At 39.6% G+C, this 19682-nt stretch overlaps 2 protein-coding genes across 4 annotated transcripts in view; both read left to right on the top strand.

Annotated features, from left to right (window-relative positions):
• The window catches only part of rabgap1l (RAB GTPase activating protein 1-like), a 152653-nt gene that overhangs the window by 43934 nt on the left and 89037 nt on the right, over positions 1–19682 (top strand). For all 3 annotated transcript variants that reach the window (XM_007252655.4, XM_049466009.1, XM_007252656.4), the window contains exon 13: positions 1228–1378. In XM_007252655.4, coding sequence (XP_007252717.3) covers positions 1228–1378 — 151 coding nt within the window. The remainder of the gene's footprint in view (positions 1–1227; positions 1379–19682) is intronic.
• Positions 7339–10976, top strand: gpr52 (G protein-coupled receptor 52). The gene has a single exon (XM_015606702.3). It carries the CDS (start codon positions 9632–9634, stop codon positions 10742–10744), a length of 1113 nt encoding a protein of 370 aa, XP_015462188.1. The 5' UTR covers positions 7339–9631; the 3' UTR covers positions 10745–10976.

Here is a 19682-nt window from a genome sequence, read left to right as displayed (position 1 = left end):
GCTTTATCTTTTTAAACTAGGTTTAATATTTGCTTAGACCTGCCTGAGTTGATATCTGCAGCTTTTATTTATCAGAACCAACATGCATCCACCTTGCATGTTTGTGAATGTTGGCTCTTAAGCCATAGCAGAATGCCAAAGAAGCTGTTGTCATTACCACACACATAACGTGACCTTGCACACTAGTTATTAGGGGTCTAGGCATTTTCACGTTCAATACAATGTTTTCCCCTGTGTTGTTAAAATCAGGCACAAACTGTAAAATATATATTTTACTTTTCTGGACACATGTAGGTATGGGATCTAGAGTAAAGCATTTTACAATGGGGTAGACTAATGGATCATATCATATTATACTTGTTTTTTTTTTCCTTTTGATATTTGCTACAGTGATTTTGTTCACTAATTCAACGTAACTAAGGATCAACACACCCCTGCTGGTTATGCTGTCCTTTAAAAAGAATATTTTTCAGTCATATTTTTGCAAAATTTGCTGAATATGTGATTCAGGATCTCTGTGATAAGTTTTCTGTCATAGCTAATGGATCATTTGTTAGATATGCCATGTCACTACAAATATAACAAACAATGCAATTAGAAGATGAGATAATGAAATTAATTTGATATATCTGAAAATTACAGGCTTTTTACATAATGTACTGTTTCATTTTTGTCTTTAAGAGGCTGTTATTAAAAACAAAATTAAAAAAAAGATTATTTTATATTATTAAAAAAAAAATGATTGTGAACATCCCTTATGTATAATATCTAAAACTTGCTGCATAATGTACATATTAGATTTAAATTACACGTTAGACACTTAGATTTAAACAAACTGAAAAATATGTCAGCGAGCTTTAATATATTGAGCTATATATTAGTGAGTAATGCTGATATTCTAATATTAAAACTTCTGTAAATTATTTGTAATTAATTCCTTATTTATTAGTTTTTTGTGAGGGTGGACAGCATGAATAAATAAATGTATATGTATAAAATCACATTTCTGGGTGTGATGGCAACAGTATGTACAAACCGGATGAGTTATCTTACTTGTGAAGATCTTTGTAAGCAACCATGTTTCTCAGTGTAATATTTTGGATATATCTTCAGTGTACTTATTTTTCTTTTAGCCAAGGCGTTCTCTACAGCGTTGCTTGTACTGTGTGAAAGTGAAATGAAAGTCGAGGCGTGCTGCAGTGATGCCGTCTGTCTTCTGCCTGTCAGGCACGGGAACCTGTCCGCTCGGCCTAAGGGGCTGTCTGCACTGGTGAGGCCCGGAGTCCCCGAGGCGCTTCGGGCTGAAGTCTGGCAGCTCCTCTCCGGATGCCAGGACGACCAGTTCCTGCTGGAGCGCTACCGCATTCTCATCACTAAGGTAGGAAGAGGTTTCTTTAATGGCTCTTTCTGTCTGCAATATGGGCTTATTTTGTACATCCCAAAAAATTCTAACCTTCCCACATTTGAAGTTGAAAGTTGAAGGTGGGAAACAAACACTAAACACTGTGTCTGTGTGTGTGTGTGTGTGTGTGTGTGTGTATGTGTGTGTGTGTATGTGTGTGTGTGTATGTGTGTGTGTGTATGTGTGTGTGTGTTTGTGTGTGTGTGTGTGTGTGTGTGTGTGTGTGTGTGTGTGTGTGTGTGTGTGTGTGTGTAGTAGTGCACACTTTGGAAGGATATCTGTGGTTGTTTGTCAACTACTTATGTGAGCATGTGTGTATTAGCATTAGCATTTGCCTCCATTTGGTTCTGAACATTGTTCATTGTTCGTTGTTCATCGGTGGGTTAAAAAAAGGGAAAAACAGGCCTTTTAAGTGCTCATATTGAGTGAGGATATTCCCGACTGCCCTATTGTGCTCTTGGTCCTGACCTGCCAAAATCAATTTTCTGTTGACTCTGCTACTGTAACCCTCCCTCCCCCTCAAGCACTCCCATCATTCCTCTTCACAGAGCCAAGCTAACTCACATCTCATATGAGTCTGTGGCTGCAGGGCTTGCGTTACTGTTATAAGAGGAGCATTATAGAAACTGAATGTTGCTCGTAGACTGATCTCTAGTATTTAGAGAGATGGATGGAAAATTTGACCGAAGATGTTTTTTCTTTTTACATGCAAATCAATAGTCATTCACTTCTATTCCAATGAGCCAGGTTTGAAATACAGTGTGATCAATACTGAAGGAGAGTGAGGGAGCAATAACGAAAGAGCAGAGGGTAATTGTGTTTCATATGTATTTACACCATGCTGTCTCCTCTCGCCAGGCAGTGTAAATTCCACTGTTCCTGTTCCCTAACCCAGAGCCACAGTTCTCATCGCCCAAGACAGGTTCTGCAAGAGCCGGGGTATAATTCAGTCCTTCATTAATTAAATTTGCAGTATTCTCCCGCACGACTCGGACATAATGATATTGATATAGCCTTCGTGATGCTATTAATAAAAAAAGGAAAAGCCCGCAGGGAGAGGCAGACGGGTTCCCGTGCTTGCCAATGTCGAAGTTATTAATGGCTCTGTCTCCACTTGCTATTGATTACGATGCTGATTGAATCCTAAGTAATTGTGCCATTACTAGTTGCCAGAATATTGATGCTGTAAATCAGCCTGTTTTCTCTCCCTGCTTTTTTTGGAGCCTGATGCGGATTTGAATAATGGACCGTGACACTTGGACACAAGGCCGCGTTGTAAAATAGAGATGCCAGGGTGGACAGGGCCGAAGTGATTTAACGCAAAGTGTTTCAGGGAGGGCTCATTTCAGGTGATATCCATTAGACTACTTGCATTGTGAAGCAGCGCTTTGAGCGGTTGCTGACATTTGAATAAGAAAAGATTGTGGATGCATTTTTCATACGCTTTTTCATACGTGCTAAAAAGGTTTCTTTGGAGCAGTGCCATAGAAGCAGCTCAGTTGCTTAAAGAAAGTTCAGATAGTTTTGTTCTATAAAGAATAGTTTGTAAAAAAAAAAAAAAAAAAAAAAATCAAAATGTAAAGGACATTTCTGCAAAAATTAAATTCTTCTGAATTTTAGTCCATATGAAGATGGCTTCCAACCAAAGAAAAGTCATTTCCACAAGATCATTTCCATATGATATTTAAGGATTAAAATGTCTGATGTTTGTCAGTATTGTGATGTCCATCTAATTTACATCTACAGTATCTTATTTAGAGCTTTTACATATAAAAAATGCAGAGCTAGAGTAAAATGTAGCTAAAGTCTTACCCAAGAATTCTTCTCTCTGTAGAGTGGAAGGAAAAAATATTTTATTACTACTACTTCCCAAACTGACTGTTTTCAAGCTGAAAAATATGAGCTGTATAAAAGGGCTAAAGTCCTAATTTTAGCTTATCTCAGTTAGCTTTAGCATTCGTTTGTTTACCAAAATACTTTTTCTGTATGAATTCCAAGTTAGCTAGCTACATGTGATTTAAGTAGCACTGCTGTGGTAAATATGTAACAGAAATTGCACTGCTTAAGTGAATCTATGATTGTAATGACACTGCTGATAGTAATTTATGAAGACCATAGCACTGCTGAGGAAGCAGCTAAATATCTAGCTAAATATTTGACTAGCATAGCAATAGTCAGTTTATGATTAGAATAGCACTACTGAGCTAAATGTATTACTAAAAATTGTTATTCGGCCTTTCATTTTATTGTGTTTCGGTTTTGGACAAAAAATATTTTATGTCAGTGAATCTCTACTTAGGAGACAGATCCTTGTTCTGATCTTTCTATGCAAATAAAAAAGTAAGCCTAGTTGATTTTGTTGTATTTTTCATAAAAAGGCAAGAAGCTGACATTTTCTCAACCTTTCCCACACTGCTGGGTGAAAGAGCTGCCAAAGGTGCTGTTCTTTTCAGCCAGGGGATAAAATAAGACTGAAAGCTTTTTGCTGGAGAGCAGCTCTGTCTTTTGAAAATGCAGCTAAAAATGGATTACATCATTGTTTCTTTTCAGTAGAGAGAAAACATAACAAGTATGATTAGACACACTTCGTTATGTGGGTGTAATGCCTGTTAAGACCAAGCAGCCATCATCAGTGGGTTCAGAGAACAGTGATACTATGCCAGAAAAAGGCTCTAAAGCCATGTGATTCTTTTAAACATGCTTATGTTACCTTACTTTACCTTAAATTCAGCACTTTAGACGTATGAAAGCAGGGAAGTGTGCTACTGTATGATGCACCGAGGCTCGTCAGCTGTGTGGAAGGAAACTGTACGACCCCAGGCCTGTAAATGAGAATGAAACGCCTTGCCAAGAGGCCTCCTTTCAAACTCACTGTTACTGAGACAAATCACTGGATCGCCTCCAAAGTTTATATTAATATTTTTGTCTTCTTTTCCTTTTGCTAAGACTGTGTGCCACCACCTTCTATTTCCATCTGATTGTGGGATTAATTATGTAGTCTTCACCAGTCTGCTTAAGTAGATTATCGTCTTTATGGAGCATGTAATGAAATCTTTGATGGCGGATCATTTTGCTAGTTTATTTGCATTCGTCATTTTTCGCGCACGCTTTGTGTTTATAGGGGTGTATTTTTCTAGATGGCGGGCAGAGTGTTATTTTTTATTTTTTTCCAGAGGTGAGATTGAATTTAATAAGGCACTATAAAATAATCATCAAGTTGAAACAAGTTCATTGCTTTGGCAAGAAGATGCTTGGAGTGGAGGCTTCAGTTAAGCACCTGAAAGCCTTTTTAATTTGCACTCTCAAATCCCAAAAGGCTGCTTGTTTGTGGAGGAGCTTTAGTGTCTCATTTATTTCCATATTAGCTTTTGTGTCTCAACATGTGTGGCATCGTGCTTCAATGATTTTTCATCACATTCAACACAATTCATCATGTTATTGATATTGGTCATTAGCCACACTGTGCTAGAGGGGTCGGAGACATTACTAATGGGGTCGGGCCGTCGATATGAAAGGTTCGGAGTTAATAAAATTTATTTAGTGTTATAAATCATTGCTTGTCTGGTAGTTCTATGTTTGCTGTATTAGTGCCATACAACCTTTAAAGGTGATATATTCAAAAGTTTAAACATTAAATTATCACTAAACAACATTTTTTAATGTAGATCTAGTGGAATAAAGGTGTCCAATAGCCACACAGCACTGTGTATGCAAGATTACAGAGGGCAGAACAAATCATTAAGAATATAAGAAAAATATATTTTTATTATCTGTTGTTTTAAATCCATATGCAATAACATTACAAGAGATAAAGAATTAAAAGTAAAAACGCTTCAAAGTGACTCTGTTGTTGTTATTATTAATCCTAAATATGAATATGGCATTTAAAAAAAAAAAAAAAAACTAAAAAAAAAAAATACTTTTGCAAATGTATGAAATGTATTATTGTAATGGCCTACTAAGGTATGATTTGTATAACACTACTTAATTAATGTATTACTACAATTGCACTGCTGAGGTAAATTTAGGAATAAAATGGCAATGCTAAGATATCTAGCTAATTGAGTGTATGATTAAAACATGAATTAAATTTTAAAACATAAAAATATGCATGAGTTCATGCAGAGTGCAGAACAAAACAAAGTGTTTGAGAGAAATATCCATTTATTTTCTTATGAATTTATTGTTTTAAACTCAAAGGTGAGAACATTGAAAGATAAATAATAAAAAAAGGATAAAACAAGCTTCTGAGTTGACTCTCTCTACACAAGAGAGAAAGAGAGATAGGAATGAAAAAGAAAGCAGGCCAATTTAATCAGGTAACTATTCAATTATTTTAAATCCTGAACATAAATGCAAGATGCCATTAAAACAAGCAAACAAACAAAAACAAACAAACAAACCCTTCAATACTTTTGCAATTAATCTTAATATTTTTGAAACAATTAATTTAATACAATGAGGTCATTTTTGTTGGCGTCATAATTTTTTCTACATAAAGGAATGAATATACACATTTATATAAAATACATGAGTCTTTTCTGGCATCGATCTATAGGTTCTTTCCCTGCGTTCTGGTGACCTGCATAAGAAGTGCCTGAGGGCCAAGAGTGGCCGTTTCTCACAATGCTCCCCCAGTCTCCTCAGACCAGCTGCATGATGAGCTCTGCAGCCTCAACCCCCCTTCCTTTACAATAGAGTCCTGTTCCTACACGTCTTAATGCATCTCACATTTACTGAGCAGTCACGCTTTAGCTACTGCCGTTTTTCCTGTCACAGAATCAGTAAGAGCATCAGAGAGAATGATGCTGCATTTTAAAATAGATTGTGTTTTTGAACATTACACATTTTTATTAGTTACATATCGAAATGTACTGTATTTTGTGGTACACTGTTGCAAATTTGTTGTAGTTTGTTAAATACTAGAGCAACATCATTATGTTTTATATAGCATACTGTATTTTTCGCACTATAAGGCACACTGTATTATAAGCTGCAATATTAATAAACGTCTATTTTCATACATAAAGCACACTGGATTATAAGGCGCATTGTAAGAGAAACTATAAGAAGCTTCCAATTCAGCTGGTCTAACCGATGGGTGGTGGGGTGGCGGTTTGGTATCTAACTAAGTTAAGTAAAACTACGCTAAGTAAAAAAAATTGGAATAAAAAAAGACTTTGACTTTCTTTTGAAGTCAAACTAGCAGCTGGATTTTAATCTACAGATTTCTCTCCTGAAAACTGTTTACAGTAAGCTTAGGTTCACAAACTTCTCCAGCACTATGGCTGGAGCATTAGCATTAGCGGCTAACCACTAACATAATGCTAATACTGCTTCAGCAGTGCGAGCTGCGGTTAGCAGCAGGCTGATAATACTCACCTCTGAATAGGGAAATAGCAGCTAGCGGCTAATGCGAATGCTACTCCATCCACGGTGCTGGAGAACTAAACTAAAACTCCTGTAATCCTGCTAATATTTAGGTTGCTTGACCAAAACCATGACTAGTTTTAAAGGATAGTTTTTTTTAGGATAATCATGTCAATCCTTTAATAGCAAACCATCTGCTAAGGGTTGTCAGCAGTGAGTGGCAGTGGCAGTGGCTGACAGACCTCCGCCTGAGCAGAAGAGAATGGATAAAGGGGACAGTGATCCTTGGGGTGGTGTTATCTTCTGTTCCAAGCACTTTATGATAAATTATTAACATAGCCTTCTGCTTGGCACTGTTATTGCATAGTAGCTTGTGCCACAAGGTACAAATCAGCAGGTCCACATGGTCTTTTCCACTGGTTCTCATCCATTTAACCACAGTAGTGTAAGTATTTAGAGGTCATCCCTCAGTCTGCTCTGGTGCATTGTAACTAGTTTTGCCTAAGAAGTTCCTCTCAAACTACATATATACATTCGTCTGCCCCTTTCCTTAATTTCCAAAGTGTTCCTGTTTGTTGCCCCATGTCAGCTGCTCTTTGGGAGGGGTCCGAGCTAGCTAAAATGCCTGGCAACTGTAACCAAGGGGCAGGGATAGCTGGGCTTGGTCATTGGTCTGTGCAAGTGATTTGAGGCACAGTGGCTGAGGGTAGAGGGAGGAGGGGATGAGGAAAAGGGAGAGAGAGAGAGAGGGAGAAGGGAGGGGTAATAAAGAGAGGAGAGGGAAAAATGAGGGCAGGGAGCTGTTGGAGTCATGAGAGCGGGATAAAAACCTTTGATTAGTTTTGAATAGGAATCATCTTGGATGTGCATCTCGAGGAGGCTAATGAGAGAATGGGGGAGGGGAGAGAGACAAAGACAAAGAGAGGAAAAGGAAGAGAGAGACAGGGAAAAAGAAAAGCAGTTTGAGGAGTTGGAGAGGAAGAGGACCTCAGGTGCAGCCCAAACAGGAGGACAGGGAAACTATGTGAGAGAGCAAGCGAGTGAGCGAGCGATGAGAGAGGGAGGGAGAGAGAAAAGCTGGCAGTGAGGGAGGGAGTGTGTGAAACAGACCGAGCGTGAGAGTGAGCGAGCAAGAGAGAGAGAGTGAACGGGGAGAGGCAAGTGGAAGCCACTCGCAGCATCTCTTTCCCACTGCGCCAGCGGTATAGTGGTACAGCGCTGCTACTTGCTGTAACAGCGCTGCTAGTTACCACCGCTTTACCGGTCACCTACACTCATCTTTCTGTTCCAGCTTTATTTTCTTTATTTCCTATTTCTTGGATTTTTTAATTCTTTTGGATATACAGCATCAAGCAGGGGACTGGTGTCAGGCTGAGGAAGCTCGCAGGGTGCTGGGACAGCTGGCTAAAGAAAAAGATTGTGGCAGCAGCGGCTTCCGGATTCTTCTCATGTATTTATCTCCAGCTGATTTTTTGCTGTCTGTTGCCGCTGTGCGCTGCTTAGCAGAGGAGACCTTTTGACAGAACAAAAGAAGGAAAATCAAAGAGAGACTGCCGCATGGACTTTAGCAACACTGACACCTGAGCCGAACCAGGCATATCAGCACTGACAGGTACTGATAAGAGGATGTACCGAGGGTTTGATGTGACTTTTTGAAGAAGAACCACCTGGGGGAAATCCTCTGCACAAGTTGATATGGAATGAGGGAAGGAAGGATGCACATATTATGACTTGTCTCTTGTTCAGAATACCTGAGAAGGCAGTTTCAGCTAGGGAGCAAGGACCCTTTGGAAACACTGGCCTTATCTCAAACGTAACATGATGTTTTTTCTTGTTGTTTCATGGAAGTTATGTTCATGACAAGTATACTGATTTGGAGTAATTGGACCGGACCGAAGGTGAACACACATAACAAGGTCCTCACGTTTTGATTATTTCAGTTTTGCCCTCCCCAGATGACTGTCCCAGAACGGTCTGCAGAAACAAGAGCTCTGACAGAAACTCCCACAGCGTGCTCTGTGTTTATCTACAGCGTGTCTGTGTTTGGATTTTGGACAATAGAACTCCAACGGGGGGGTCCAGACAGCGGCTGTTAGGTCCACGCTCCAAAAGCCACATTTAGAAACATAGAGAATGTGTTTATGTCCAATTCAAGTATGTGCTAAAACCAGTGAAACATTCATAGCTGCTCTGAATTTCTGGGATTTTATTCTAGTTGACTCTACTGTACCCCTTGCAGTGAATTTGCAATTTTTTTTGTTTCCCCATAGATGTCCTTTTTTATTTATCGGAAACTGAGAACTCCTATACGCTAGGGTATTACCAGATGCTGACAGAAGTGCCTAGGAAAGTGCTGTGCTGCTTCTTGTCATGACTTGTTCTCAAATCCTTTGCATTTTGCCCTTGTAAGGACAGTCAAGGAAATTGGTAGGCACTGATGTTGCAGTTTGCTGTCAAGGGGAGCTCTCAGAGCCCTGGTAAACCATGCCAACTGAAAGGCTGTCGACATCATCATGCTGCTCTTTCATGATTCACACTGTTTCCAGAACCTGTTGTCTTTTTTTTGTGAAAGAACTTCTGTCTGGCAAATATTGGCCATTTTTAAAGCATGACTGATAAGGAAAGAGAAGTGGACATCCCTTTTTCCTTTTCTTTGATTGATAACATTGATTTTTGCCTGTGCGCACAGAGATCAAGCTGTGTGAGAAGCAGAGGAGAGATGTAAACTGAAAGTAGTCCGAGTTGTGTTTGATCAAGGAGATTACTTTTAAGGAGCAGATGGAATTTCACTTACAGGACATCTGCACTGAGCCTTGAGTAGAACAACAGACTTTAACCTAGCTGGACAGGTGCAGGACAATGAACCGGTCAGGACTGATCGAGCCAGTCCCTACTGGAAACAGCAGTTTTGGCAATACCTTCAGTGTGTCTCTGAACCACTCATGTCCTCTGGGTTGGGCGCAAAACCAGGGCATTGAGGCTTGTGTCTTGGAGACCGCTGTCATTGTTCTGTTGACTGTGCTCATCATTGCTGGAAATTTGACTGTCATCTTTGTGTTCCATTGTGCCCCCTTGCTGCACCACTACACCACCAGCTACTTCATTCAGACCATGGCCTACGCTGACCTGCTGGTAGGACTAAGCTGCCTGGTGCCCACGCTTTCCCTGCTACACTACCCAGCTGGTGTCCAAGAGCCTCTCACCTGCCAGGTGTTCAGCTATGTCATCTCTGTGCTCAAGAGTGTTTCGATGGCTTGTCTGGCCTGTATAAGTGTGGATCGCTATCTGGCCATTACCAAGCCCCTGTCTTACAACCAACTGGTGACACCATGTCGTTTGCGCTGCTGCATCATCCTGATTTGGATCTACTCTTGTGTTGTGTTCCTCCCGTCTTTCTTTGGCTGGGGGAAACCTGGGTACCATGGAGACATCTTCGAATGGTGCGCCAATTCCTGGCCAACCTCTGCCCTCTTTACCGGCTTTGTGGTGTGCCTCCTGTATGCTCCAGCAGCCCTTGTGGTCTGCTTCACCTACTTTCATATCTTTCGCATCTGCCAGCAGCATAATCGAGAGATTAGCGAGCGGAGAGCACGCTTTCCCAGCCAAGAGATGGAGGCCAGTGAAGGAGGACACCAAACAGGCCATGGGCCGGACAGGCGCTATGCCATGGTACTCTTCCGTATCACCAGCGTCTTCTACATGCTCTGGCTCCCCTACATCATCTACTTTCTCCTGGAGAGCTCCCACGTTCTGGACAGCCCTGCACTGTCCTTTGTCACCACCTGGTTAGCGATCAGCAATAGCTTCTGCAACTGCGTCATCTACAGCCTGTCCAACAGCGTGTTCCGGCTAGGCATGCGTAGGCTCTCACAAACGCTCTGTTCCTCTTGCTCTTTCAGCCCTTGTGCTCATGATGACATGGACTTCAGGGAGCCAAAGCCTAGGAAGAGAGCCAACTCATGTTCAATCTGAGGACCGGTTTTTGTGTCGATCTTAAGCTGCTAAACACTTATAGCGAGGGGACTATCCCAGAAGGAGAATGGATTTCATAAAGTTATTGAGATGGGTTATTTCGATCATAATTTATGACTGTTCGTTAAAAGGGTCACCTTACTGCATTTCTCTGAATTGTATGAGAACCCTCCTCTTGCTTACAAGCTGGTGGATGATGGTTTCTGATATACGTTGACGACATTCCCTGTAAATAGCAAAAAATAACACCTGCCTTGCTTCTGTAAATATCACCAAATGACTCACGGGCATGGCCTGTTTGACATGTCAAGTTTTTAGGACGTTTGTAGGCAAATATATGAAAATGTCAAAGCTGAGGTCAACAACCCCAAACACACCCAAAAGTATACGGGCTAGTTTGACACTCTCGTTATTGATGTCTCTCTACAGATGCTGATTGCACCTTCTGAGTTCGGGCACCTGCTCATTGTTTATATCTTGTAGATTTGATGTTTTTAGATTTTGATGATATATTTTTTACATTCAGTTACATCCTGTACCAAAATGGCTGCTATACAAAGATGTGGCTTAAGGACATTGTTCATTTCTTATTTCATCATTCCAGAAAAGGTTTCCTTTGGGGAAAAAAAGAACCGGATTTGAGCCACACGGCACAATCACAGGCTTTCCGTGCGGTGACTCTTGCTGGTGCTCTTATTGTAGCACATTGCATATGGAATTAAGCAAGGCCATTAGAAGGTGTGGTCTAATGGTTTGTGAATTGAACAAGGTTGTAGCAAAGGGCAAAAGCAGTTTGATCCAAGACATTTATTAATATGCATTCCAGATTTTGGTATTTTTTGTTTTTTCAATAGAGATGCTGAAATATCACATACGCACAATATTAACAATGCCTGTCGTAGTTGTGAATTGTACCTTTTAGTTCCCAGTGGTGTTTACCTTAGCTGTATGTAATTAGACCTGTTTGCCTGCAGTGGTTCCGTGACCCTCTTAAAAAAAGTACAGTACAGCAAACTCAAATGTTAAGTTCACTTGAAGTTCTCATTTCCTGGTATGCAAGCAGGGGTCATTATGTTTGCACCTGAAGTCTCCAATATGAGTTAATCTGTCTGTGCCTATGATCTATATAAAAAAAATATTATTATTTATTTTTATGCAGTAGGAAATTTTTGCATATTTTTTTTTGTTGCCTACACATATACTTACATATGGAAAAAAGTATTAGGATACACTGTCATTAATTGCCTCTTTTGTCCAGGGAAGGCTTCTACTGTGTTTTGGAAAATGCTCCATATTGTTCCACTGCTCCAAAGCTCAAAGCTGGGAAGCTTTATACCCCTCTGGTAGACACCTGGCATTAGGCAGCATGGTGCCAATAGGTTCATGTGCTTTAGAGAGTTTAGAATATTCAATTGGCAGCACTTCTCTACAGCATTTGCACATCTGTGTCAACACTTAAAGAAGTGCAACTTAAACTAGTGCAACTTAAAGAATGAAGCTGAATGCCTTCTGTTAGAATGGGTGTCCACATACCTTTGGACATATAGTGTATTTTTTGTTTTCCTTGTTTTTTGGTTATGAATTTTTTTTACAGTGTAATGCAGTTTTGTTGAGAAAAAACACACCTCAAAGTTGTTTATTACAGAAAGCAGATTCATTTTAAATACCTTATTGCTGCTGTCCAATGAAAACCACATATCTCCAAAACATCAACTTTACAGGGAAGAGATAAAACTTTGTTAACTTTCAATGGAAGTCAATGTAAGAGTTTATTTCAGGTCATTTTGAAGAATTTCCAAATGTAGTTTTGAAGATACTTGTTTTTCATTGGACAGCAAAGATATGCTGTTAATTAATGTTTAATTTGAAAGACTGGTGGACTTTATCTGCTCCACCAGTTTTTATTTTTTTTTGCTGATACAAGACACCGATGCCAAAGAAGGTCTGTTTTTGGTGAAGAAACATGTGAACAGTAAAGAAGTAGATTTAAAATAATGCAAAAAAAACTACATTTTACATCTATGGCATCCCTCAGAAAACCCATTGTAGCGCATTTAAACCCGCAAGGTATGCAAGATCAAGAACGCAAATGGCCATGCCAAACCAACGCTCTGAAAACACATGGACCTTCTGTACAAACTTAACATGTGTTCTTACGTAATGTGGCAGTTATAGAAGATAGAAGATATTTCATATTGCGATGACACATTGGTAACACTTACGTTGCTTTAGGAACTGCGCTGTAATCATTTTTGAACGCAACACAACTGCGAAACTCATTCCGCAAACTAAAAGATTCTGTGGTTGGGCCGTAGTTAGCTTGTCACAATACCTTTTTTTTTTTTTGCACAGTATGTTGTCCCAGAGATTATTGCGACAAACAGTACAAACATATTTTTGTCGTTTTAAGATAATTTTATTTCACTAATATATTGCTTATATAATAGCCCCTTTTTAAAGAGCGATGAAGTTTTACATTTTTGAAAGTATTTTGAAATTGTGTTTGAAATATATATATAAAAAAAATAAAAAAACAGTGGATATACTGGCTTATTCATGTTAATAGGCTTTTTTCCCTAAGTAAACACAATGGGTAATTTTGACATCAGCAAAAATGATTGAGTTCATGTTCATATATTGTACGATACATCGATAACGTAAATATCGTAACAGGCCTAATTCAGAGTGTAGAGAAGTTTTACAATATTAGACAGTTCCTTTGTGAAATGTGGTCGTTGGGGTGGGGGGGTTATATTTGAGTGGTGTGAGAAGCTCTGTTTCTGCTCATAAGTGTAGTCCTTTATTTGCTGGTGAATATCTGAACCCTGTAAAATATAAGAACGCTGGAATTCCCTGCTCTTCACATCAAAGAAAACAGCTAGCCTAGTAAATGTGCATTAGAAAATACAGACTGTATAAAAAAAAAGAGAGAAAAAGCAAACCATAGCCTTTGCCTTGAGCTGCGTTCGTGAGAGCATCAGATGCTTTTGGAATTAGAACACTTTAGAAGAAAAATAAAGGATCTATTTATTTATTTATTTTGTAATGTCCAAATGGATATGATGCTTGATACGTTGGAGTATATATATGTGTAGCTGTATTTGTATTTCTGTACAGCTGGTGTACGTTCCCTACTGAAACTGTATGACTCTATCCAGTGATGGCACATTCCGTAGTGTAAGTGGACCTAGATTACTGATTGTTGATTTAACTGTTTTCGTTTGTTTTTTTTCTTTCTTTCTTTCTTTCGTTCTTTCGTTCTTTCTTTCTTTTCTTTTCAGGAAACAAAACAAGATAAATTATACAGTATATATTTTTTTATTTTGAAGATTTTGTGAGAGACTATGGTTTTCTGTTGCTGCCAGTAAATAATAAAAGTGAACAGAGAATATATTATTGCTTTAAGGCTCATTTTATGCTCAATATTAAGCACAAATATGAACTGAATATGAACTGCATCTTCCATCAGTACTCTGTGGTGTTGTAAGAAATAGTCCAGAATCATGCATAGCAGTAAACAGTGGGAGAGACAATATTAAACTCATAAACGGGGAAAAAAATAAAGAAATGGTCAGCGCACTGGTTAAACTGGAAAGGACAGGACAGAGAACCGATAGAAAAGGATACAAAGGTCAAATACTCAACACTAAATAATGGGGGGAAAAAGAGGCGTACATTTATACAAGGGGATAATATTGAGTTCATTGGTCTGAGTTAATGATCAAGAGACCTGAACCTGGTTCTGGAAGCACATGAGCTCCAGTACCAGCAGGTATGACAGTCTGTTCGTATTCATGCACATTCCCTGAAAACTAATGGATATGATGTAGTGATGGGGGATATACAACTGACTAGCAGTTAAAATGGGTGGGACAGTTGGCCAGTCACATTGGGAGAAAAATAGAGAAAAATCTGAAACAGATTTTTGTATATGAACGTAAATTATTCTTTACAGTGACATTTTTACTTCTGCAGACCTCTGCCTGAAAGTCTTCGTTAAACATAGCCCCCAAATGAACGCCAATAATAGATGAATAGCGTTATTGTAATTGAGCCCCTGTCAGTGAGATAACCACCAGGCTTTGTGTGAATCTTAATTAGGGCTAAACCCCTGTGGTTAAGAACGTCTCCATCCTTTAACCCTGTAAATCCACTCCAGTTCGTTCTTCTCGTTCACAGCCTCCGCTTGAGACCCCTGCAGTGCTCTATTTGGTTCTCAACTCTCTAAAGCTTTCTCACTGAAACCAGTTAGAGATGGCGAGCCGCTCATGTCCTGCAGGTGTTTAGCTCTGCTGGTCCCAGAACATTGTTCTTCAGAGGTCCCAGCTCTCCCTCACAGCAGGGTCCGGTGACCGCGCCTGCTGCTGGAAAGGTTACGGCTCCCCATCAGAAGGGAAATTAGAGCGCTGCAGTTAGAGCCGAATGAAGTGACCTTTTTTGAAATCTAATGAGCACATCAAATGTTTCCATGATCATGGCAGTCTTTGGACCTCGGGTCCCGCATGATTAAACCATGAGTGTTCTCAGCGGACACTTACTGTATGGCCTGACCCTTGGGCTGCTGCAGGGAAAGTTTGACTTTACAGAGCAGAGACTTGTTATACGACTTTAAAATGAGCTGCTTCTTAGTGTTTCAGTATGTGTACAAATTCAGTATCACAGTATTGTCCTCAAAGATTATGGTTTTAATGTTATTAAGGTTGGATTTTTCTAATAAAAAGAATATTTCCAGAGAACGTCTACTCTTTGCTAGCAGAATGTTTAGCAATCCTGACTACAATTTAATATTACTAATATTATGTGTAACTTTTTAAAAAATAACTGCAAAATAAACCTTTTTGTATGGGAAATTTAATGTACACCAAAACACGACTTCCAAAAAATACACTTACTAATTACTAGTCTTAATTTTTTCAGTTCAGGTTATTTAAAACAATTTAAACCTTTAGCAAACAACAAAATTTGCAGTTGGCTATATCGTTTTTTCTAACATTAACACGAGTCCTATTTTTGTGTGACATAAGTACAAGTCAGGTATACGAAATTAGATATACATATAAGTACATGATGATACAAAATAAACTGTATTAAAAAAAATCATGCAAACTAGGGGTGTTCTATAGTGTATCATAAGAAACAATATTGCCAACATTTTTAAATATTGTTAAATTTTCTTGTTATTACAAGAAAAATTCGCACTGTTCTCATTTTCCATTATATGATACTGATTATATGATACAGATTATATCTGTCCAGTATCATTTATTTTACTTTAATCTTGGATATGGAGATATTTAAAGTACAAACCTCAATCGGAATAGAGTAGTCCGATTAAGGCCATACCGAAGACAATTTCTGTCTGGTAAAATGAGGTGGATAATTTGTTAAAATCTGTTAAATAGAAAAATAATAGCCTTTTAAACACCTGTACCTGATTAGCTCCCCAATCAGAATGTTTGAATACATATGTGCAGCACGGTGGAAGTTTACAAAGCTAAACAATACTCCTCACTAGGGCTGCACGATATTGGTAAAATTTTACATTGCAAATGTTCTTTATGGCAATATATATATTGCGATATTAAACAATGCAGGGCCCATGACGTCACCAGCCCCGCCAATCAAGAGCTGAGACATCATTGTGCACTCAAAACCAGAGGAAAATGGCAAAACAACAGTAACCCTTTAGTCTGGCATTTAAATTACTTTTTAAAAGATAAATAACAACGTTTTTCTGGGATTAAAAGCATAAATTCAGCTGTAACTGCAAATATCTGTGCAAAATTGTGCTGGACTAAGGTGCACAGCTTTCAACATGTGTGTTTACAAGTATGTGCCTAGCCATGTGGATGGAGGCCATACCTCCTGCCCCACCCTCATGCTCCCACTTCCCCTAGTGCTTCTCGCGCAGGCAGCAGCAGCCTGTCACTCACATAAACACAGAGACAACGCTGTGTATCTACTTCTTGTCAAGAAGCAAAACATTACAACATGATGTGTTTGAGTAAATTGCCTTAAGTGACATTGCACGTCCTGCAATGTGACTACTGCGCACATCGCAATGATACTGCTTAAATTATGTCTCGTGCAGCCCTACTCCTCACTTCGATCCACTGGTTCCTAATCAAGGGCGGTGGGACTGGCATCTAGTTAACTTGCCTCGGAATCTAAACTCTTCGCCTCGGCCCTTCTTTAACAAGAAAATTGACATTTTTGTGAATGTTGTTGCTCTCACTCTAGCTGGCATCACGTGATGCTCGTTGTCATTGTCATGGTTACGTGTAGATTAAGCAGTACTACACATTCACGGCCTGTTTGATTAGATTACTTGTAGCGTGCATATGAACAGAGTTTGCTCAGACTACTGGGAAAAGTCTTCATATAAACACCTCAGTCAGATTTCAGAATCTGAATAAATTCATACATATTGGAGGAAAGCTTTGAATGTAAACATAGCCACTGACCTGAGAGGCACCATTCTAGTAACAGCATGGTGCATTAGTTTACTACTTGCAGCAAAACTAAAGAAATACGTTTTAGAACTGAACAATTCATAATATATTGTTTGCTTTTTTGTTGTTTTACTTCAGTCGGTGTGTGTAATAGGATTAGCTCTCGAGGAGAAGTGTCTGACTGTCTCAGTGGAGCCCGCAGCCCACTGGTGTATAGGGCCACTTAGCGGGCAGGGTGGAGTGCTGTGGGTTGAGCTCCTGAGCTCCTACAGGGCAGCTGACCTTTTCTGACATTGGAGTTAATGCCTTGCCTTGTCACAGACACTGTCTATGAGCCAAAACGGTCATTAAAGGTGCGCTACTTAGCCCAGAAAGCTGAGAGCCGTTCAGCCACTGTACTCATAATCAGCGTCTCCTCACAGTAATTGAAGACTCTTTCAGGACACATTATGGGTTTCTGTTAACAGATATTGTCAGGTCTTTCAGAGAAAACCAGTTCTTTTGTGCAGTGCTAGTTTATCTCGCCTAAGGGTCGCCAGTAAACTGGGCCTTTTAGTTTTCTTTTTTAGAAGCAATAAAGTAATACAATGCCTTGCTAAGCCTTACCTTACTTTCACCCTGTGGCTGACAAGCTAGTGACAATACTTTGGTTAAAAAGAGCCATCTTATCACTTCGTTCTGCTTGCTTACCCTGTTTGACGTTCGCCCCGTCAGCGACTCAGCGTGGCAGCTCTGTGGGAGGCCGTCACCACCACCACTCGCACACCTCCATTCCATTTAAAACACAGAAAAGAAAGCCAACAGTCAGCAGTGTGCACAGTGACACACCATGCTGCATGACTGAGTATAATAGAGATGTAAGAAAACATGGCTGTGTTGGAGTATCATGGTACTATGCCTCAAAAACACAGTATTGATTTTAATGTTTAGTTTTAATGTAAAGATTGATGACAGACAGTGATCAATTCTGTGTTGTGTTTCAGCCCTGATTGTCTTTAGATTCCACTGTTCATTTTAGATAAATATAAAGTTTCTTTTATTCAGATTTTGATAGAGATGCACAGAAATAAAGAATTTGGGCCGAAACCGAACAAAACTAAACGTTTGAGTAAATTGGCTTGCTGGACAAATTGGGTCTAAAAAGCTCCATGACTAGAGATGGGCTAAAGCACAAGTAAATACTTGCAATGCATTTGCTAGATGGAGACAGATTAAGAGTCCAGAAGGACTACAAGACAAAAATTCAAAACTGTGAGGTGGATCACCATTCAGTCAGCATTCATAGTGGTCTGCAAGCTGCTGGGTTATCAAAGCAACAAGTCTTTGAGAGGTTAGTTCGGTGGTTCTCAAACATTTTAGATCATGTACCAACCACAAACAAACCAAAAATTTAGGTACCACTTAAAAGTCTTCCACAGGAGCATATGCAAGCAAACTAGGGATAAACGAAATGAACAAAACATGCAATGTGTAATAATGTTGCAAAACGACTTTCATTTTGAAGTTCATGATGCTTGGAGAAAATTATGACTATCCATTGAAAATATCACTGTCTTCAATATAACTAGGTAAATTCTTAAGATCTGAAGAGTCTTGAACATCCCCTTGTGTACCCACATGTATCTGCATGAATAATCTTTCGTTTCTGATAAGTTTAAAACATTTATCTGGTGGAGTACCACCTTGGTGTGCTTTACGTACCACCAGTGGTACGTGTACCACATTTTGAGGACCACTGGGTTAAGTGATCCAGACTAGTGCTGGCTAATACATTCATGCTGTGACAGTCTAAGATGAATCGGTCACTCAGTCTGGAGGAACAGATTGGCCATAGATGTTTGCAACCATGGTAACAATGTTTCATAAATACATGGCAGAAACCAAATGTTTGATTTCTATATCGACTCAACCTGGCAACCTATGTGACCTTTGCGTTTGGGGAGGAGAGGGCAAGTCAGACATATTGTGACAGACACTCCAGAGAACACTATGCTTGGCATTGGGCACAGTGACCTAAGGCTCATGTAGGCCACTCCAAAAGATCCCCTTCTATCAGCAGTGCTTTTTTTAATGGAAGCTGTTTGTGTGTATTTGAACACCTGTGTCAGCACTGGGTGGACCTTAAAGCAGCTTATTTAGAAGGGGATATTTTTGGACACCTTTTGCTGAGTGATGCGTTGGGCTTCCCTCCATACGAATTACACCCACACCAGTCCTCAGCAACCCATCCAAACCTCATGAGCGAGGTTCAAGGGGCCACAATTAGCAACGACCATTAAATCTAAAGAGTCGGGGGAGGAGATTAGCTCTGAGTGAGTAAGGAGAGGAGCGAGCGCTTTGATTAGCAAGCGCTGCCTCACCTCGCTTCACTCCGAGAGGGACAGGTGTTCTTCCTGCTCCCTGCCTCGAGTGCCTTTTGAAAAGGGGAGAAGTTCTTCTGGAGTGGCGCGACGGCGCAGATTAACATTAAACGGAATTTATAATAC

The sequence above is a fragment of the Astyanax mexicanus genome, chromosome 16 (assembly GCF_023375975.1).
Source record: "Astyanax mexicanus isolate ESR-SI-001 chromosome 16, AstMex3_surface, whole genome shotgun sequence".
NCBI lineage: Eukaryota > Metazoa > Chordata > Actinopteri > Characiformes > Acestrorhamphidae > Astyanax > Astyanax mexicanus.
This window is presented reverse-complemented; position numbering and strand designations above follow the sequence as displayed.